The following is a 20,015-nucleotide window of genomic DNA, read 5'->3' on the forward strand; positions in this document are numbered from 1 at the left end:
ACTATCCCAGGATCCCACCCTTTCAGTTTTATAACAAAAACTTTTGAAATGTAGGGTCACGTATTTATTTTAGTGTCTTATTTAAACCCGGATAGGCAGTTTCTTAGCCGATGGATTTTATAGATTACAGTATGACTGCTAGTTATCTTTAAAAACCATCAATATAACCACCCATCGTTGCATTGTTGAACAGGGCGTAGGGCTGTACAAGGTTTTAATAACCAGGAGTACAGTGTTCTGTGACACATAATTACACGGCGTTGTTCATCACTTGCTGTCACTGCGCACTGGATTCATTGGAATACGAGCGACGTTCGGGCGGCCTGCTTAACAGACTTAACTGGGCCTGCTTTACGGAGAACATCAAAACAGAGGTAGGTCGTATGCGGGTTTGAAGGACTGAATGGGCCCGTTTTTACTTAATATTTACAAAGGCAGCCGACTTCCTTTTAAAGGTGGACGTGAAAGCTTGGCCTAACGTCCGGGAAACGCCAGGCGTTTAGCCTACATACGTTCTATTCTGCCTACTCTGCCATGTCAATGGTTGTTTACAACATTTTTGATGGATAGATATTCGAATTTCCTTTGCTTAACGATAATGAAGTTGATAAATGTTGGCATAAAAGTCTATGTCGGGCCCGCAAACGTTAATCCTTTTAACTATTCGACCCTTTATAAAAAGGTTTGGTGACCCAATGCTTTATAGTACAGTCTGTTGCATAGACCATATATAAAGTCTGTTGCTTGTTTTAATAGAGTGTATTGCTAAGCACTAAAAATGCTGTATTTATAAATTCTTAATATAGGGCTGTTTTACTGTTTGTAGTAGGATTATAAAACTGGGTAGAAAAGTGCTCATCTAAACGCTATTGAGATATAGCAGCTTCATTTTGGAAATATACAGCAGTTTTGCTTCTGCCCTTTTACACAATCAGTCGCGAATGTACGGCATACGAAACAAGCATATTTTCAAACCGACTGATTTTAACTTTTTTCGACGTTTGAGGCGTAAAAGTGTTTTGTAAACCTGTCGTTTCGTTAGTTGTCGACAAGCATGCTTTACAGCAAGTTCTGCTTATCGCCTAACCGCAATTGAACCGCCTTGCCTGGTTACGTCTCATAATGGCACAAGCTATAGGGAGATTACTCGCAGACGGGTGTGCAACTGTAAATTGGACTACACAAGCCTTAATTGCTTCCTACGGTCCGGTGTTGACACTGCTTGGCGACCTGCAGAGTATGCCCTCACGTCAGATCATATCCCCGTAAAGTTTAACTGATATTCAACGTTAAATATTTCTTTGTATCGTTTACGTTATCATAGCTGTCCACGCAGGTTTGCTCATTATCCTGAAATCTTGAATACTTTCTCCTTCAGATAAAATCACAATAAAGTTCTGAGTAATATTGAACCTAATGGCCAAGATTTGTATTAATAAACTTGAAACTACTGACATATTGTGATGTCGATGCAATACAGACATTTGTTTCTTTTAGAAAATGTGTTGTACACTGCAACATTGCTAGTTTCAGGCCTTGTAAATTGTAAAATACGAGTAACATAAAACCTAATGGTCAAAAATTTGTATTATGTAGTGTATTAATCTACTTAAATAGAGATTTTTTATGTCATTTAAAGAACGTTTTGCCGCATAGTGTGATACGTTTTTGCCGCATAGTGTGATACACAAATGGGCCTATAATTATTTTTTTATTGTCACGATTAATAAAACAACTGCGACGACGCTGCCATGTTCAGAATGCTGAGCTGTACATATTACAAGCGTGTGGCTATACATACATGACTCGCAACGTAAAAGCTTATGTATACGATATTCATATGCAATACAGGCGTTTCTTTACCGAAAATGTGTTGTATATGCTCTACAATTGCTAGTTCAATACCTTGTAAAAAGGCTGCAGTGCACAGCGCGTAACCACCATTCTTAGACAACGCGTGTGTGGTCATGAATGTTCATATGCCTGTTTTTTGACGATGCATCTAGACGAAATGTTCTTTACCTAAGCTTTTGATGTGACGCTCTTTGCAGGTTAAACATTGCGAGCGTCGAAATTGTTCGAAACGTTTTTAAATGTTGTGCCGCCGTTAAAACGTCATTTGTCTTTACACCACGGCAACAGTGAAAGCCTGTACAATGTCAGTCGAAAGCCTAATTGTCGTGTTCTCGATAGAAAACACATCAATTTGACGAAAGCTTTCCTGTGACAGGAAACTATCCACTGCAGCAACCGTACGATTTCGCCGCCAGCGCAATAAATCCAGTAGCGCCCAAAGTGGCTTTACTATTTACTGTTGTTCTGTGCTGCAAATTGTTTAGTGATTTCTACTTCAACCCGATGAAGCACGGTTGTGTGAAAGCTTGTCAAGATTTCAATACAATTTTTCTTTATATAGCAGCACTTAATTACCCTATTTAGAATTAGACGAATACGGCCATTCACAAATAATGGTATTTATAGCGTTGGCGAGTATCATAAAAAGGGCACACTTGTGAAGTTACGTTTTTGTAAAATTAGATAGAAATCACAAATTATAAGCGAAGACATTTGTTTGTAAATTTTTCATCTGATCAGAACTGTTGCCACCTTAGTGTCAAACGAGTACCAACACAATTCCTTTACGTGGAGTTTCTGCACCGTTAGGATAATGACTTCCCTATGTATACTAATTACTAATGTTTAATCACACCAATGTGTTCAACTGCGACCTAACCCTTCAGAAGTCCTATTAATCAACGGTAACGACACGTATACTATAAAACACCGTTAGTATTCAAAGGGGACAACCAAAATAAGTTCAATTACGGAGATTCGTTCTAGCAAGACCAGACTAGAAAAACTTTTGAAACTCACGACCTCAGCCGCACCGTTTTATATATCCAAACCTCACTTATAAATATATTTCAGTCACATTAACTGAAGAGATACAAGCTCGTATCGGAACGTCTTTGTCAAGATGATGTCGTTTTTCCCGACCTTATTTGCTTTGAAATTCATTATCAAGCTACATTGCAGATCCGTGTATAGCTATAATGTATGTGCTTTTAGAAATGTCGGATCACGCCGTGATCGCAGTCCAGGAGAACGGCTTCATTGATGATGACGTATCACGCTGGAGTCCCCACCAGGTGGCAGCATGGATGCGGAAGAACGGATTCAAGGAATTCGAGGTTAGAGTCCGGCGATTTCATCCTTGACGACAACACTTGCCCACACATGTACCTTTATATGGCCGTCGTACCGGTCTACGCATTGTTCCTAATAACGTCGCCAAACCGCAGATATCGACAGTTCGACACGCTTACTGACGGCGTTGCCGATTGCTGTTTTTTCGTCTAATAATGACACCGGGTCTAATAAAGCAGGGTCCATATCACACACGCCGCTTACAGTTTTTAATTGGTGAAATAGCACAGTCTGCTTTAGTTGCCACTTGCCAGTGTAAAAACGACAGTATCAAGGCGGTGCGTGCTCTATACGCATCCTGGCAGTACTTGCTTCACGTTTAGGTCAATTCCAAGTTGTCTTTGGTTTCCGTTAGTATGAGATTTAACCAGCTTAGGAAGCCCTGTCGTGTTGTGTGACGTTATGTGATTACAGTCGTGTTGGGCAACGTGCCCCTGGTGACCAGTTTAACGCGCTAAGCTGGTCGAACTCGGTGTTTAAAAGCCCCCCCTTGGGAAGAGTTGTTGTCCTGTGATCAAAACAAGCAACCCTATCTAAGTACTCTAGGTTTAAGTACAGTTGGTCCAAGCGAAATCAGTCGGTTTTAATCAGTGGTGTCTTGTCCAACATGAAGACGTAATATACCAAATATACAAATCAGTATTTTTCGCTTTAAATGGAAACCTGTTTCTCTCGCAATAAAAAAACGCGAGTTATAGTCGAAATCTGTGTACATTTAAGCACTGTAAACAACGGCTTGTTCTATTTCACTCACAAGTAATATGTTGTCAAGCAGCTTCAAAGTACTAGCAATATGTCTGTATAAAAATCACGGTTCGCCTGTTTGCCCAACTGTGGTAGGAGCAGCAGTTAGTAAAGGCATATTGTTCCGAAACCGGATCTCCAATTCTGCTTTTCACCTTGCTGTATATATACACTTTTCCCTATTGTTTCGCGGTTCGAACTTCAAAAATAGGCATTTCCTAGGTCAACCGTCTGTAGCTGGTCCTACAGTAGCTAGCCTTTACGATATGGATTTATTTTATAGAGATTTACATAGTGCGGCGTTTACATGTTTTAAATTTAAGTGGAAATGCGTCATTTCTTGTTATTTAAAACACACTAAAATAAGACTTGCCACCCGTTTAAGCCATCTGGGTTAAAAGATAAGCCGGTTTACATGCTGTTACTTAAAAAAAAAACGTCGCCCTAATAACGCAAGTTAAGTAATGTCAGTGTTCTTTAGTGTTCAAGAAGTAAGCAAACCTTGATATCGTTTGCAACTCAGATCAACGAACGGCGATTGTTTAGTCTACCGAAAATGATAAAAGGCGCTTGGTAAATACATTTGCTCTTTTGAAAAATTTCCTAACGTTGTGCGTTAGGGATGTCGATACTTTACATTTTATTCCGATACCAATACCCGATTTTCTACAAAAAGTATCGCTATCCGATACTTCGATAACGAATGACATCATTACTATGTTAAAACAATGTCAATAGCCAACATTGAAACGTTTAAAAGGGTATTTTTTTCCAATTTAGTAGGCCAAAACTTGCTTTTGCGTTAAGCTTAGTTACCCATAGTAACTAACCTACTTTTTTGAAAAGCTTACCTTTCAAGTTACAATCGCTGCGTTGAATTGCAATTTGTGGCTAAAATTCTTGTATTAATTTTATCAGAACCGATGCTGCCCTTGTATCGGACGAGTACTGATACTATACCACTTGGCATAGGTTATCGTCACCGATTCGATATTATCGGACATCCATGTGTAATGAAGTCAGGCACCGATTTATAGCGTTCTGTTTAAGGTGGAAGTGTACTTGTGACGTTTTAATCGTGGTTGGTTGTAGTATAGTGTACATCCTCGACAAATACTGCCTGCTGCTGTTGCCGGCTGACACATAACTAAGGATGTTCGATAATTAACGCCAGGTCACAGTATCAGTTGCAGTGCATACTGATATAATATTACACCTAAATCGGCATTTCAACCCAGGGACCCAACAGACTTAGATATACGTGCGCAACCGGCAAAGATCTATGTGCGCAGCTGAAATTAGTTTACTCCTGAGATAATTATATCCTTTATGGCTACATGGTAAAACAAGACATTTGTTAGAGAATTTAACGGCCAACCTTTTCCCCGTGTATGACGTATTTGAATCGGATGGTAACACAAACATTGGACATCCCTACTTTACGCCAAATAGCTCAGGCTTAGAAAAATGAGCAATGTCATTCCTAAAACACATAAATCTGTTAACTAAATTTAATTTTCTCTTGAAAAAAGCGTTCATACTAGCCTAAAAAACATTCAGTTTCGCTTTCCTAATTTAACTATTATATATAACGAGAAAGATGTTTTTGTCAATATTTTTGACTATAGGAACCGTAGTACCTAATTCCCTACATATAGGTATAAACCAGTGAGGTCCGCTTTCGACAGATTCGCATTTTCCACCAAAAAAACACATAAGCGTCGCATCACAAATCGCAATTTTTCACCAGCTTTTAACATTACAGCGTGCCGCCACAGACGGTCTTTGGGCAATGGACGGCAAGCGCTTACTGACCTTGACCCGCGATGACCTCAGGTTACCCCCGTTTGACGTCACGGAGAGCCACGAGGCTGACCACCTGCTGACCTGCGTCGAAGGCCTGCGCAGAATCCAGCTGGCCAAGTACATGAAGCAGTTGGAACAAAACGTGAGTGTAGACTGCGATAGGGACCGCTTGCTTTGTATGGACTCGATTAATCGGTTTGCCAAGCGACCCCAAATTACGATCCTACTTTTGTAAAAAACAAAACAAGTAGTATGACCCAGTTCTTGGATATTGCTTACCCTAGGCCAGCGTTTTACAGCCGGTGGGCCGAATCTTGTCAGTGATTTAACGCTATCGGATTGGAATTGAATTGTATTCCTATTTTTTGTTAATTTTTTTTTGATACAACGCCTTAACCCCTATATTTATTTAAACTACAGAATAGTAGGCTGCATGGTAAAAAATGTTAGTATAAGTGGGCCACTATACGTACACAAAGGTTGAGACGCACTGCTCTATTCAAGTCGTTAACCAAACTAAATTAAAACGTCGTTAACGATGCAAATCAAATCATTTCATTAACTTCTACTTTCAAATCTGACCTCTATTTCGAGGCATCATTGCAAAATACTTTAACCGTTTTTCGTCCACAATATATATGAAAATTTTGTTTTCACAAAATATAGCTCGCGTAGATAAGCAGTTATATATACGGTTTTATATATACGGTTTTATTTATATTTTGCCAAAACAATACGTCAAAGACGGCCTAGACCCAAGTTTGGTAAAGTTGATTAAGCAGACAAGGAAATGCTTCATTTTAACTTATTGTAGTGGATTGTATGCAAATCGGAGGAACCCGAAAACAAACCAAGCGTTGCAGTTGCGCTGAGTGCTGTTCGCTATTGGGCGTGCTCATTTACTTAGGCTTCGTTTAACCTTAAAGCGGCCTTTCCAAGTCTTTTATTTTCACTTTGCGAATCAAAGACCTAGGTTAAAATGAGTTTTCGAGCATTTACAACACGTTGAACCGTTGGTAACGATTTTTCGACCTCCGTTAACCCGACTTCTTAACCCGTTGCAATCTTGTTCGCTAATAAACCCGAGTGCTCTATTTACGTCGCTGGTTTGAAAGCCGAACATTACGAGTTCTGTAAAGCTCTTAAATAGCCCAGAATTTGCTTTGTGAATCATTTAACCGTGGAATCGGCACACTCGTCTCACCTACATTCATAACATTACCAGCTGGTCTTGAATGTCGGGCTCGAACTGATAAACAAAGCTAACAAGTTTATGGCGTGAAAATGACCGGTATCGCTATGTACACAAAAACATGTTTTTCTTTTGGTTGAAATGCCTGTTGCCTTGGCTTCAATGTGTTACCATAGGTTTGTAAAGCAACACAGAAGAATTAAATAACTTAATGGCCCACACGCGAGAAAGTCGAACATGATTTTTTAGTTTTTTTAAACTCGATTATTATTGCGCTTGTGTCGTGTACATGGCAAAGTTAAGGTCATGTGCCCTTATTTTCTAAATTATTTTATTAGTAAATTATCTTTATAAATATGTTTACTGTTAATACGCGACAGAAGCCCACTAATAATGGACTTTAAAAAAACTAAAAAAAATCATGTTCGATATGCTCGATTGCCTAAAAAAAAGTTATTCAATTCTTCTGTGTTGCTTAAAAAACTATAAATTATTATCTTTATAAAACTGTTTTTAGAAATGGGATATCCAAAGCCTAAATAACAGTGGGTGATCTCTTACCTACATGCCTTTTCATATGTTTCCGACTAAACCAGCTTAATTCAACTAGTTAAAAAATGGTTTTGTCTGATTACTTAAACCTGTCTTGTCGGACCTGAGAGTGCCGTATTTTAAAACACTGGTTCTCTCAACCTTTTATGGCTTACGGCACCCCTCAATAGTAAATAGATTTTCGGCACCCCGACTGGAATTTTCGTTGAGTGTTGTACCGAAATATCACTATTAATGGAACTGAAAGAACACAATCAACTTACAACATGTAGGAAAATGTCATTTTATATAATGGTCTCTTATCGTACACAACTAGTTGTATCAAGAAGCTTACCGATTGAGCAAAAATCCAATTCTTGAAAATTCTCAACTACCTATCGGCACCCTTGAGCATCGGAAATGGCACACCAGGGCACCCCGGTTGAGAACCGTGCTGTTTTAGAATAAACCTTATATATACCTTTAACTCAGAGGTGTACAACTCAAACATGCTCATTTTTATCTTATAACTTCTTCCCGTGCCAAAGTTTAGCAACTTTTTTTCTTCTAATATTAAAAGCGTTTTTATACAAAAAATAAAAACAGTATAGTGTTATATTATCAGAAGTAATTGTTTGTTCTCGTAATTGCTGGGATTGTTTTGTACTGTGAATAAACCATGACAATTGGCTGTATAACAAATTCAGATTTTTTGACAATTGACCGTATTTTTGGGGGGGCTTGCGTGCCATTTTCTATTATGTCGTGCCTCATGTTGGTCACCCCTGCTTTTACTGTTCTATGTTTTACGCAGGGAATCCGAAGTAACGGCTTTCGTCACGACGAAAAGAAACACTCGCACCATCTCGCAAACGGGGCGGGGCTCGGCAACGGCTACGCCCACTCGGATGACGTCATGGAAAACGGCGACCACTTGTACACGAGCATCAATTCCCCGCTGTTGCCAGGTATTGATCGGGCCACTTCGAAATATAGGAGCAGAATATTGTAAACAAGAACAGTGGTGGGAAGAATTGAATTATTTCTAGTGGTTCAACCTGTTTGGCTTCTGCTCAAAACACACATAGATAGCGACAGTCCCAGATTGGAAATGTGGATTTTGCGCGGGGGAGACGATTTTGCAGCTTGAAATTGCGCGGCTGTAATAACATTTCGGCCCAAATTTGCGCGGCTGTAATAACGTTATTGTAAAATTTGCACAACTGAAAATGAAGTACTATGCTGAAAACCGTTAGGGCGACGAAAGTTTTGCGCGTTTGAGCGATTTTTCGCGGCTGACTGCATTTTACGTTGATTGTACAAGAAATGCGCGGCCTTACTTTTCAACCTGGGGCACCCTTAACCTTCATTTTCGCCGAGTGCTTGACTGTACTGTCACGATAAACAAACTTGCAATACCACGATTAAATTATGCACTATGTCGGAATTTTTTTTAATATATTGCACTGTGAAAGTACCAAACAATTGTGGCAAGAATGTTACTTATAGAGCAAAATTTAAAATCTTAAAGAATCCAAAATATCTCTTGACGATTTAGGTTAGGGCACACCAAAAGCACCCCGGTTAAAAACCACTGGCCTAAACTGAAATTTCTTGTTTCCTAATTTGTTGCACTTGATTGTACACAAAAAATGAATTAGAAAGATTAGTAATTTTAGAGTTAAAATTGAGATTCTTTAAAAATCCAATTATCTGTCAAGAGTATTCGAAACGGCGCCTTAAAAACCAATGACCTATACTGATAGCGCCAAGAAAATTGAAACTTAAACTTTGCTGGCAAAAGATATATGTATGCTGCTATGCATATTATATATTTTTACATCTATATAGAATGTATGAGTTTAATTGCTAGCATTGTTAGACCATACTGTTGTCACTTTTTAGAAGTTGGGATCGATATTTGTTTGCAAGGGTCAAGCTTATTTGAAATATCACACATTCAGTGCAACATTCACCTTCCCAATGTTTATCTTAATTCATTACAAACCGATGTTCATGACTTGTTCTTAAACCACCAAAGCGCACATCACGCCTATCGTTAAGCGGTATAACTGGTAAAGCAGGTCTAACGACAAGGCCAACGACTGTAGGCTTAGAAATGTGTTTAACGCGTATGCATTATGAATCTCGATTCCGAATAACTTACCTACTGGAAAGTTAAATATCATATATGTTATGCGTCTGTGCGGGGTTGTGCACAGCGTACATTCCTGACAATGCTGTCGCATAATATTAAAATGTCCACGGACATTTGCATCGTGTTTTGAACGCCAGGTTTGTATTGATGGAAAATGGTGTTTCAACCCAATTTTTTCGCATCGTTTTCCATAAGCTCATTTCAAAACCCTATCATGTATAAAAGACGCGAGTCCTTTAAACAAAATATGGGAGTATTTAAAGTATAATTCTTCGCTATTTTCGATAGAAAGTCAGATAAATAACCCAACCTTGCCGACAGTCCTAGTCGTGTGTTAGTGGCTTACGCTATCAAAATTATTGGTTTAAAACAGGAAGTCAAAGTTGTTGTAATCTGTAAGGGCTAAATGGTTGTTAGTTTACTCATCCTAATATCCAGACCCTGCGTGACTAAATATTGTATTATTTGCAATGTAAAGGTTCAAAAATTCTGTCCCAGTTGTATGTCGTCATGCATCGCGTCATCGCATTGGTTAGTGTTGCCTTAATTGTACTGGTTGACAGACTAGTTTGGCGGCTGAGATTATCAAGACCATGAATGAAACACATAGCGCGGTTTGGCTGTTTCACCTAATGTTGATCTATATGTGGGTGTGGCGAAGTTAGTAACTTATTGTGATGGTTTGCAATTAACCAGCTCCTGTAGTAAATCCGTCACGTTTTTTTAATAAGATGCTTTCTAAACGCAGTTTCGAGGAGTTTCACACATTTATTGTGTATTTCGGGGACCTTTTTTTCTATTTAAAAAAAATCCCGATGTCCATCTTCTTTTATGTGCTTTACATTTGTTTATTTTTCGTTATTGCTATCCTCTGTATACAACCATATCCAGCCGATTTTTTAAATTTGTCAATTGTCAAAAAAGCGACCTGCCTCTAGCATCTCTGATTTGTTTACGAGCGTGTTAAACTGTTGCTGTTTTTTTAAGTCTATTTGGTAATGTTGGCTTATTGTTCAAGGGAAAGTTGACAAAAAGACAAACAGTACATTAGGAAGATTTATTTTTTGTATGATGTTATTTTGCACGTTAAAGACGGCTGATATGTCGTTACCTAACCTTACCATCGTGTGTATCCAACCAATTCACCGGCTTGGCTATTTTCTTGCCGTGTCAACACAACAAATCGCTCCTGTGTCATCAAAACAATCAACTTCCCCTCTAAACTATAATTCAAAAAAATAGCTTGTGATTAAGACAGTGGGGCATTTCTTGCAAACCAAAAGCGACCGAGAGAGCGATGCAAAAAAAGAAAAAAATAACCCAACATTTCCAAACGGTCACGTTAACTGACCGTTAACTGGATTTAGGCAAGCCTGTCGCGGTCTGTCGACCCCAGCTTGTTCCCCACTTTAATGCTCACGCTGCACGCCTGCTGTCATTGTGGGACCACTTCTGCTGGCGCTGCAAAAAAGAGGAAATCACTGCATCGGGCCTTGCGCCGATTTTCGCTTTTTTGAGCCTGACGTTTAGAAACGGGGAAGTTGAAAAGAGGGATAAATATGGCGCTGTCCGATTCGAAAGAGAATCCCACAATTCCAAGTGGACTTTACCCGCGATATGATGCCACACTTTTCGGCAACATAGGCAAAATGTATCCCTGTTTTTTATAAAGAGGTATTTTAGTATTTAAAAAATGAACGCCAAAGCCAATTACGTCAAGTAAATCGACATCATCTTATTAAAGACGTTTCGAAACGCGCTTGTTAGTCAATTAACTTGATTAAAATCTATTCATATATTGGTATTTTGGTATTATTCAACAATTTCTAATAAAAATTGATTAAATGGCATGTTGGGGTCTAAGAAGCTGTGTATTTAAGCGTAGCTACTGAGGAATCTTAAGATAAAGAAACACGAGAAGTAATTAGTGGAATATATACTCCCTGCACTTGCTCTGCATGGTTTTTGTTTTATAGAAATTCAGTACAACTTCATACACCCCCTTTGCGAAACCTTTCAAAACCCGTCGGGCTTTATAGTGTTAAAAAACTCATTTAGTCGAATAATTTATCTCAAGTGCGCTAACTCAAACGGGCTTCAAATGTTAGGCGGCGTGCCTCGACGTCATTCAATCACCGACATGCTCAGCGGATCGCTGAACCGTAGCGTAGAAGTTCACGCCACTTCTAGACTCGCAACCAACGATTTCAGCTGTGTTTTGTCAAAAGACGCCAGAGCTTATTATATTGTACTCCTTATGGTTCGACTATGGATGACAGGCGACCTCGGAGCCCAAGTTCCGCCCTAAATCTTTGTTTTTTTAAAGAATGTTTATCCCTGCCAGAATTAATTGCTTCGTACTGCAAAAAAAAACAACAGAAAAGTTACCCTTCAGTGTTGGCAACTTCATGAACTAATTTATCAGCCACGACAGTAAAAAGGAAACATTAATTGGCGACTTGGCGGTTGCATTTTACTCCGTTGACATGTACGAGTACCCCAAATCCCCGGGTATGTATTTCTACTGCATATAAAGCAACTATACAGCTCACGATGAGGTGCTCAAATACTTTTGCCACATTGCTTGTCCCTCACCAACGTATTTTCCTTGTCGGGTTTTCAAAACAAGATTTCGACGGTTCCTTGTAGGAAGGAGGGTGTGCGTCTGGCGTTCTGGAAATGTGCTGAGTCTGTTGATATTATTCTTCCTGGAGAATTTCCTGCCTGCGTGCCCATTGCCTTTCTCTCACTTTTTGCGCCTGCCTTATCTTGATCTTAACTAGGCGATTAGGCAGGAATGGCGCGTTTATGTAGGCGAACTGGCATGGCACAGTTTTTGCTGCCCACCAGTGCCAATACTCTCCTTTAGCAATGTCGTAACTGGGTCATTTTGAAATAACTTCTGTCTTAGTTAAGTCATTTGCAAAATAACTTTGGTCCGAGTCCATTCTTTTGCACAAATAGCATGGCACGTCCATGTTTATCAATCTTAAGTCCCAGGTTAAGTGATTGCGGTAAACACCCCAAGTTTAACCGAATATTTATTAGACTAACTCTGTTAACTCTGCCAAAATCGTTTGCGTAAGAGAGTTGCAGTTAAAACGGTATTTGTACAAATTACTTGACATTTCAAGTCAGTCAAGTGCACCTAAGTCAATATATTGACTAAAGCCATTACAACGGTGTTAATTTATTTTTGCAACACTACTCAATTACCAAGTGTGAAATTAACCACGATAAATGCCGCACTGTTCCCTCCTGTTTGAAGGAAATGTCATTTACATAACTTTTGCTAGCCTTTCACGGGTGAACCAAAGCTTGCTTTAACCACTACAATAGGAAAAGTCCATTCACTTGATACATGTACTTCAGGAAATATAAACCTATGAAATCCCGGTTTAGAGTATAAAATTACCCAAGAAGTCTCGTTTTGTCGCGTATTTTTTCTCAGCCAAAATAAATAAATTGAATTCTGATTTTCACATATAGAGTTCTATATATTTTTTTTTGGTCAAATAAATGTGCAATTGTGCATACTACAGGGTGTTGGGAAAGTCACTATGTTCTTACCTTTTTTTCATCAAACATATTTTAGTTTTGAAACCAAAAGGTAAATATGAATGATAATTATAAATTATGTCAAAAGTTACTCTCGTTAGCATCAATACAGGCTTAGAACCTTCTTATTTTGTTCATAAACTCCCACTCAGCCGCTGCCTTGAAAAAGACGATACGGTTACTCTTATCGCTGCTTACGTGTCATCCAGCGCGGACGATACACTCCAGTTCTTGCTGCTCCCTGTAGAAAAGGGATTTTAAAGTTTTTCACCGCGGACCCCTAAAATATTTTTTTTGCCTTGCATGGGCCAGTGTGGGCGAGAAATGTTTACAGATAACGTCATAATACAAATAGACTTCATAAATTTGCTGTTTCCAGCTAAAAAAAATGTGAAATGAAATGAAGTTTAAATATATTCAGGGCAAAAACGTTTCATTTTTAACTATATTCTACTCTTTACTTTGAAAAATTGATGGCTTAAATATATACTAATAGTCCAACTAGGCCTTCATTGACCCCCTGAAAGTAGTTCACGTATCCACAAGGGGTCCATGGACCCCAGTTTAAGGACCCCTGCTTTAGAATATAGTTAATAGTCTGGTGGACTTGAAAAAAATATATATAAAAATATTATTGAAACAATGCACAGTGACTTCAGAAAACCCTGTATGATAAGCGCCAATGCGAATCCACAATGAAAATGACGTAATTCCAAGATGTCGCCTTCTAATCGCGCCATAGCCTGGGATTTCACCTCTTGTTTTCCTGAATTATTAATACCCACCTTCACGTTCAGGCGGATGCTAAACTTCCCAAAGGCGGTGCTGCTATCAGTCGAGTCACGTCGCCACGAAAAGGCGATTTCCTTCGTTTTATCGCGTATCGATTTTTACTTCTGCCGCGCGTGGCGCGTGTTCTGGATATAGCCGCCGCTATGAGCGAAATCGAAAAGTTTTTTGTGTTTCGTCCGGCTTCGAACGCAAGCTGCTAGCTGCAAGTCATGAACAAAGAGTTTTCAGCTAAAAAAAGTGTTTAGCTACGTCAGTTTGGACGTTTTTTAGGTATGATTTTTGTTTTTTCCGAGGTACTGTCAAGCCGCAGCTTGGAAAATGTAGCAAGATTCAAGATTTTTTTTAAGATTCAAGCTTCAATTTATTTTTGTGCGTCTTTGCAAACATTAAGAGGATACATAACGTAAATATTAACACAAGGACAGTGAAAGGACTTTACGGTCGAGTCGAGCTGCCCATGCACAGCAACGCAGTATGAAGTTCTAAAATTATGTGGTCCTCCTTTAATAGGAAGGGGTAGTTTTTGACAGGAGGCCGCATGACAGATAGGAAATGTCTGAAATATGCTTATTGTAAAGCGTGGATCTTTCTTAAAGAAAACAGTAAATAGCATTAACAAACTGTTAGGAGAAGCCTTGTGAGGATTCTTAGAAGTGGATTAACTTGTTTGGCTGGCCAGCCTGCGCGCCGTAGTTTGCCCAAGTCTAGAAATAAAACGAATGTTGAACAACCTTTTTGACGAAAATGTTAGAGTTAGACGCTTTTTATAGAATTGTGTCGTTGTTCAGTTTGACATAGGGTATGAGATTTTTTGAAGTTCACTTTAAAAATATTAAACAAAGTCAAACTTAACCGCACTTAGGGGCTATCAGCGAATCAGTTCTACAATCTTAGATCGTACCTTTGTGTTCGACGCGAGATCACAAGGCGAGATTTTTGTCGAAATATGTGACGCGTCTGCGTTCAGCCGTTAATGACACGGGATGTAAATGATTCTGGACGTTAGTGAGAATCAAAGTCCATCGAAAGTTTTCAAGTCCAGGTTGACGCACATGGAATCCATGTGGCTTAATGAAAGCTCGAAACGTCAATAAACGCATTATGTGGGCAAACATGGGTCCAGACAGTTTGGCGCACGTGGAATTTTTGTACTGCGCTTATTGAACTCTTGAAAAAGTCACGCCAGGCCCTTATGAATTTGATTTTACAGTTAAATCATCAAATAACACACATCGGGGAACGTTAAATGCAGTTTTACTATTACCGATGCTGAATGTGCAAAGTCTGCAAATCAAGCACACCCTATAACCCAGTGGTTCTTAACCGGGGTGCCGCGGCGCCCAGGTGTGCCATTTCTAAAGCTCAAGGGTCTCGATAGGTATTTGAGAATTTTTAAGAATATGAATTTTGCTCAATTGGTATGCTTCAACTATTTGTGTACGATTAAAGACTATTATATCAAATGACATTTTCCTAAATGTTTTAAGTTGATTGTGTTGTTCCAGTTACATTTATAGTGACATTTCAGTAAAATACCCAACAAAAAAATCTATTTATCATTTTTGAGGGGTGCCGTTAGCCATCAAAGGTTGAGAATCAGTGTTTTAATCGAAAGCCTTGACGGTATTTTGGCAATCCCTGAACGCAGAAGAAAAAATTACAAAGTTGTCGAAATATCTGCAGCAAAAATCGACGAATTTAACACACAAGATACGCCAGACTGATTAGTGAGCATACAGCAGCTGGATTACCGCACACTAAATTTTACAGTGTTTTGAGATTTCCAAGTAAGCAGGAGGAAATACTCCACCACTGTTTCACAATGTGCTAAGAAACTAAATACAGATATGCAAGGCAGAGTAGCGACATTGTTCAAACGCCAATCCCAGAAATTGGTTGGTGTTTTCAGATTACGTAAACAAAAAAGCAAAACATCTGCGAACGAAATTCAGAAAAGTTGACGGTTAGCTCACCAGTGATTCTCAATATATGTCCTGTGACACACCAGCGTGCCACGAACCGCGTATAGTTTTCAGAGGAATTTTTAAAGCATTCCCTTATTCTTTTTATTTTGTATAAAGTGGAGCGCGACTTTTGTTTAGTTTCTTAGTGCGGTGCAAGGTAAAAAAAATTAAGAAATACATAGACAGAGCTATATCAATCACCATCATCTCAAACGGTAAACCGATAATACTTTTATACATATAGTTCACAGATAAACCGAAATGTTTTTTGGTTTCCTAACAATTAATATAAATTTTGACTATAGCCTATTACAGGTATGTAAATATTTGGCGAAAACGTAAAAATCTGTATCGGTCTGAAAACGTGATATCGGTCGATCTCTGTAGAAAATTTCGTTAATTTTGCCGAAACACACTTAGGCGTCATTGTAAAAGTGTTTGCCGCTTGTCGCTCACCGCGTGCCGCTTGTCGCGATGCGCGACTACGAGGCGCTGAAAAGTGGCGGCGAAGAAGCGGAATCGATAAGTCTGGTCGAGATTGTTGTACTCGGAAAGCCTGACAGCCCCGTCGTATCACGCGTCCTCTTGCCAAACGGGAACTCTCACCCAGGTCGGTCGTTGTTCCCCTTTCCCCTGTTCTTTGTTGTGGTTTTACAGCAGTGTTCGGCAAACTGTGGGCCGCTGCCCGAATGAGGGCCCTTGTGCCACTTTTAGTGGGCCGCGGACTATTTTTTATTATTATTTTTCAACTTTATCGTGTAGTTGTGGGCCGCATAATAGCCGCACATTTATCGTAGTGTATTCAAAAAACGTTGTGGCTAAGAGTTTTTATTTAGGCTCATTTTGGCGAACATTTTAGGGTTTAATTAAGTCTATTCGTCCAAAAGTACAGTGCTTAACAGTTATTTTATGTCTAGCTTAAGTTATATATTTAGAAAGTGCTGTTCTTAAACCATATAATTTTTTGCTATTGTGTTGATAATGATATTTAAACTGTTTTGTTTTCAGGTTATATTAAAAAAACGTCGAGATATCCAAATTTAGGTCTTCTAAAAGCTATAAATTTTCTATGAAAACTCTGTAAATCTTGTTATCAAATTCTGTAGCAGCCTTGAATAAAAATCGCCCGATTCTTTGTTTTCTTACTTCAATCTTTAGGTTTTTTTACCGTTCTATTGAAGATCAATGTTGATAAAAATCTGTGTATTGTGACAAAACTTGGCAATAAAAAAAAAACCTGACGCACAATACACTTCCGTAACAAAGTCATCCGGGTAAAAAAAATCTCGTATCTCGCATCTCGTAAAAGAAGTCTCGATGGGTTGCCGGTGGGAAAATTGTAATCGCTCGCAAATCACAACCATAATCGCCCTATTTTTGTGAATTAAGCTGCGGGTGTCCATTATTCGTTACCAACCAACGTGCTTGACACAAATACCAGGTCGGGCGTAAATAATAATCTTCCGATTGACATTTATGGTCCAACAGTTGTTTTTGTGAAATACGAACTTGCTGATCTGTTCTAGCTAGCAAAAAAAGTGTTATAAATATTTTCAAAGAATTAGCTGGAAAATTTCAATTATGACGCTTATGTGTGCGTGTTTTTAATGTCATACGCACACAACATTTTACGAATAATAAGAAAAATCGCTGGGTCGCCAGTATCCCAAACCGTACAATCTGTTTTATGTCCCTTGACACTTTATTCGTCGCATTATTTTTGATCGCCTGCCCTAACCGGTTACAACATTTCGTATATAAACTGGTGCTGCAAGGCACAAATCAATTAATACAGCTCTTTTGGTAAATATGAAGGTGTTCCATACTAATCCAACGTTTGGACGTCTGTTTAGGTCCGCTTTTCTATAAGGGTAAAATGACACTGAACGCTCGTATAGTACACTGCACGATAAAATTTGATTCCTTTCGTTTATTTCTCCCCCTTTCGCCTTACTGTTTTGTTGCAATAATTATGACACGCCCTGATCTTCTCCTAATAGGTGGCGATGTTGAACATGGATGTCCATCATCCAATCATTCCACCTCTGCTCAGCAATTTCCTCCTGAAAAGATGAAGACCTTTTTCGGGCTCATGTACATGATGTTTGGTACGTTGTTCCTAATAACACTTTAATAAATAGCACATAGTAAGAATATTAAAGCCCATACGGATTTAGGCATCATTTATCATGTTAAAAATGGAAGAAATATTCGAAACGTTCAAAATGTCACCCACTTCTGTTTTGGCTTTAAAATTCTAACTACGTTTCACTACCATCTCCAACCATTATGCTTCAAAAGCAAATGTTTTTGTATGGAAGCTTTTTGACTAGATATTGCGACGAATATCGTAAGGGGCCCGAAATGGTTATTTTGCCATTTACATGTTCATACTGTTAACCTTGCGAATTTCAGTGTAAGTGTAGAGCGGCATACATTTGGGTGTTCTAAGAATTCTGCACTGCATGATTTGTCGTTTAATTTAAATGAAATTACATACTCTTGGATTTATAGAACTACCCTCATTCTTGTCTTGTCTCAAAAACATTAACTGTTTTGTTCATTTTACAAAAAAAAAACATTTGAGCTATTAAATTACTTGCCTCTACGCTGTTAAAGGCAAAATTTAAAATTTTAAACGTAAAAGTTAGAAACAACGTAATGTTTGAAAAGTTTGACACAAAATTTGTAAAAATTATAACAAAACATTTAACAACTTTTTGACCTAAAATTATTAAAGTTTTGACATTAGATCGGACACTTAACGAATTTTTAAACTTTCCACGCCCAATTTTTTTCGTGCAAAAATTTGAATTTGAACACCAAATTTTCGAGAGTTTTAAACCGAATTAAAAAAATTTCAGTTCGAGCACGAGATTTTCGAGTCTTTAGAAAAAAAATGTTTACCACAAAATTTTAATTCACACAACAACAAATTTCGAACTTTCAAAACCGAATGGGTGAAGCGTTAACAAAACATATAACGCAAAATATTAAGTTGAACTCCCAATTTTTTTAAACTATTTTGAATCCGAAAATTGCCAAAAAAGCTTTAACTCGAAAACCCGAGCTTTCCAAAAACACACAACCCAACCTATATCTACCTCTTCACACAGGCTTCGTGGTGTCGGTGCTCATGCTACAAGTGGTCCACGACCGCGTGCCCGACATGACTGAGGAACCGCCTCTTCGCGACGTCTTCTTCGACGTTGTTCCCAGCCGCGTGGAGGGAGCATTTAGTGTGTGCGAGACGCTAGGCATGGTGCTCACCAGCTGCGTTGCCTGCCTCGCCGTATTTCACAAGCACAGGTGGATGTGGTTGCTGTCTTTTTGTTGTTTTTGAGGAGGCTGCTAAGAAACTGAACCTAAAAGTAGAGAACTAGAAATAGACCGTTTTAGTATCGGTCTACCGATATATCGGTATCGATAAGGTTGCGCCACTATTTTTTTTATGAAAAAAAAAAATTTTTTTTTTGCACATTTTTCGTTTCAACATCTGCATAAGGCGCCGTCGATGCATTTTTTGGCAATTTGTTTCATGTTTTGATCGTTGACGAATAGCACATTGTCCTCTTCCGTAACTTAGCCTAGTAATTTATTGGGATTTAGTAAAAAATATTTGAACTTGAATTCGTTGCTAGTCGTTTGTTTATGAACCCATACCGCATACCGTATATTTTGCCACTCTAAACGTAAGATGTACGGTAAAAGTTTACCATAATCTTGATTTTCAGTCTAAAAATGTTTAAGCTATAAAGAGAGCGTTGTAAACTCTGCGACGTATGCTCAAATGAAGATTTCAACGAAATTCAAGAAGTCGTACGATTTAATAGAGAAAAGTCGTAATTTTCCCGAAAAAAAACTTTTTTGTTTCTATCAATCACAACTTGCCACACCAAGCCGGACGAAAAGTCCCCTCGTGCCCCTTCACAAAGCTTCTTTTGTGTTAAGTTAAAAGACCCTTGCATTCCTTTGCGCAGGCAGGGCGCCGAATTGTTCGAGGGAAGCAGAAATTCCGGCCACATAATAGAAGCGATAGACAAGCATACGTGTCAGGGCGCAC

The 20,015-nt window shown here is 38.7% G+C and overlaps 1 protein-coding gene across 1 annotated transcript in view; it reads left to right on the plus strand.

Annotated features, from left to right (window-relative positions):
- Positions 1–207: 207 nt before the first annotated feature.
- LOC146138594 (phosphatidylcholine:ceramide cholinephosphotransferase 2-like) overlaps positions 208–20,015 on the plus strand; it is a 35,202-nt gene continuing 15,394 nt past the window's right edge. The window contains exons 1-6 of the mRNA XM_083393211.1: positions 208–374; positions 3,070–3,191; positions 5,717–5,899; positions 8,295–8,448; positions 17,953–18,060; positions 19,069–19,261. Coding sequence (XP_083249337.1) covers positions 3,072–3,191; positions 5,717–5,899; positions 8,295–8,448; positions 17,953–18,060; positions 19,069–19,261 — 758 coding nt within the window. The 5' untranslated portion in view covers positions 208–374; positions 3,070–3,071. The remainder of the gene's footprint in view (positions 375–3,069; positions 3,192–5,716; positions 5,900–8,294; positions 8,449–17,952; positions 18,061–19,068; positions 19,262–20,015) is intronic.

The sequence above is a fragment of the Ascidiella aspersa genome, chromosome 7, assembly GCF_963924565.1.
Source record: "Ascidiella aspersa chromosome 7, kaAscAspe10.2, whole genome shotgun sequence".
Classification (NCBI taxonomy): Eukaryota; Metazoa; Chordata; class Ascidiacea; order Phlebobranchia; family Ascidiidae; genus Ascidiella; species Ascidiella aspersa.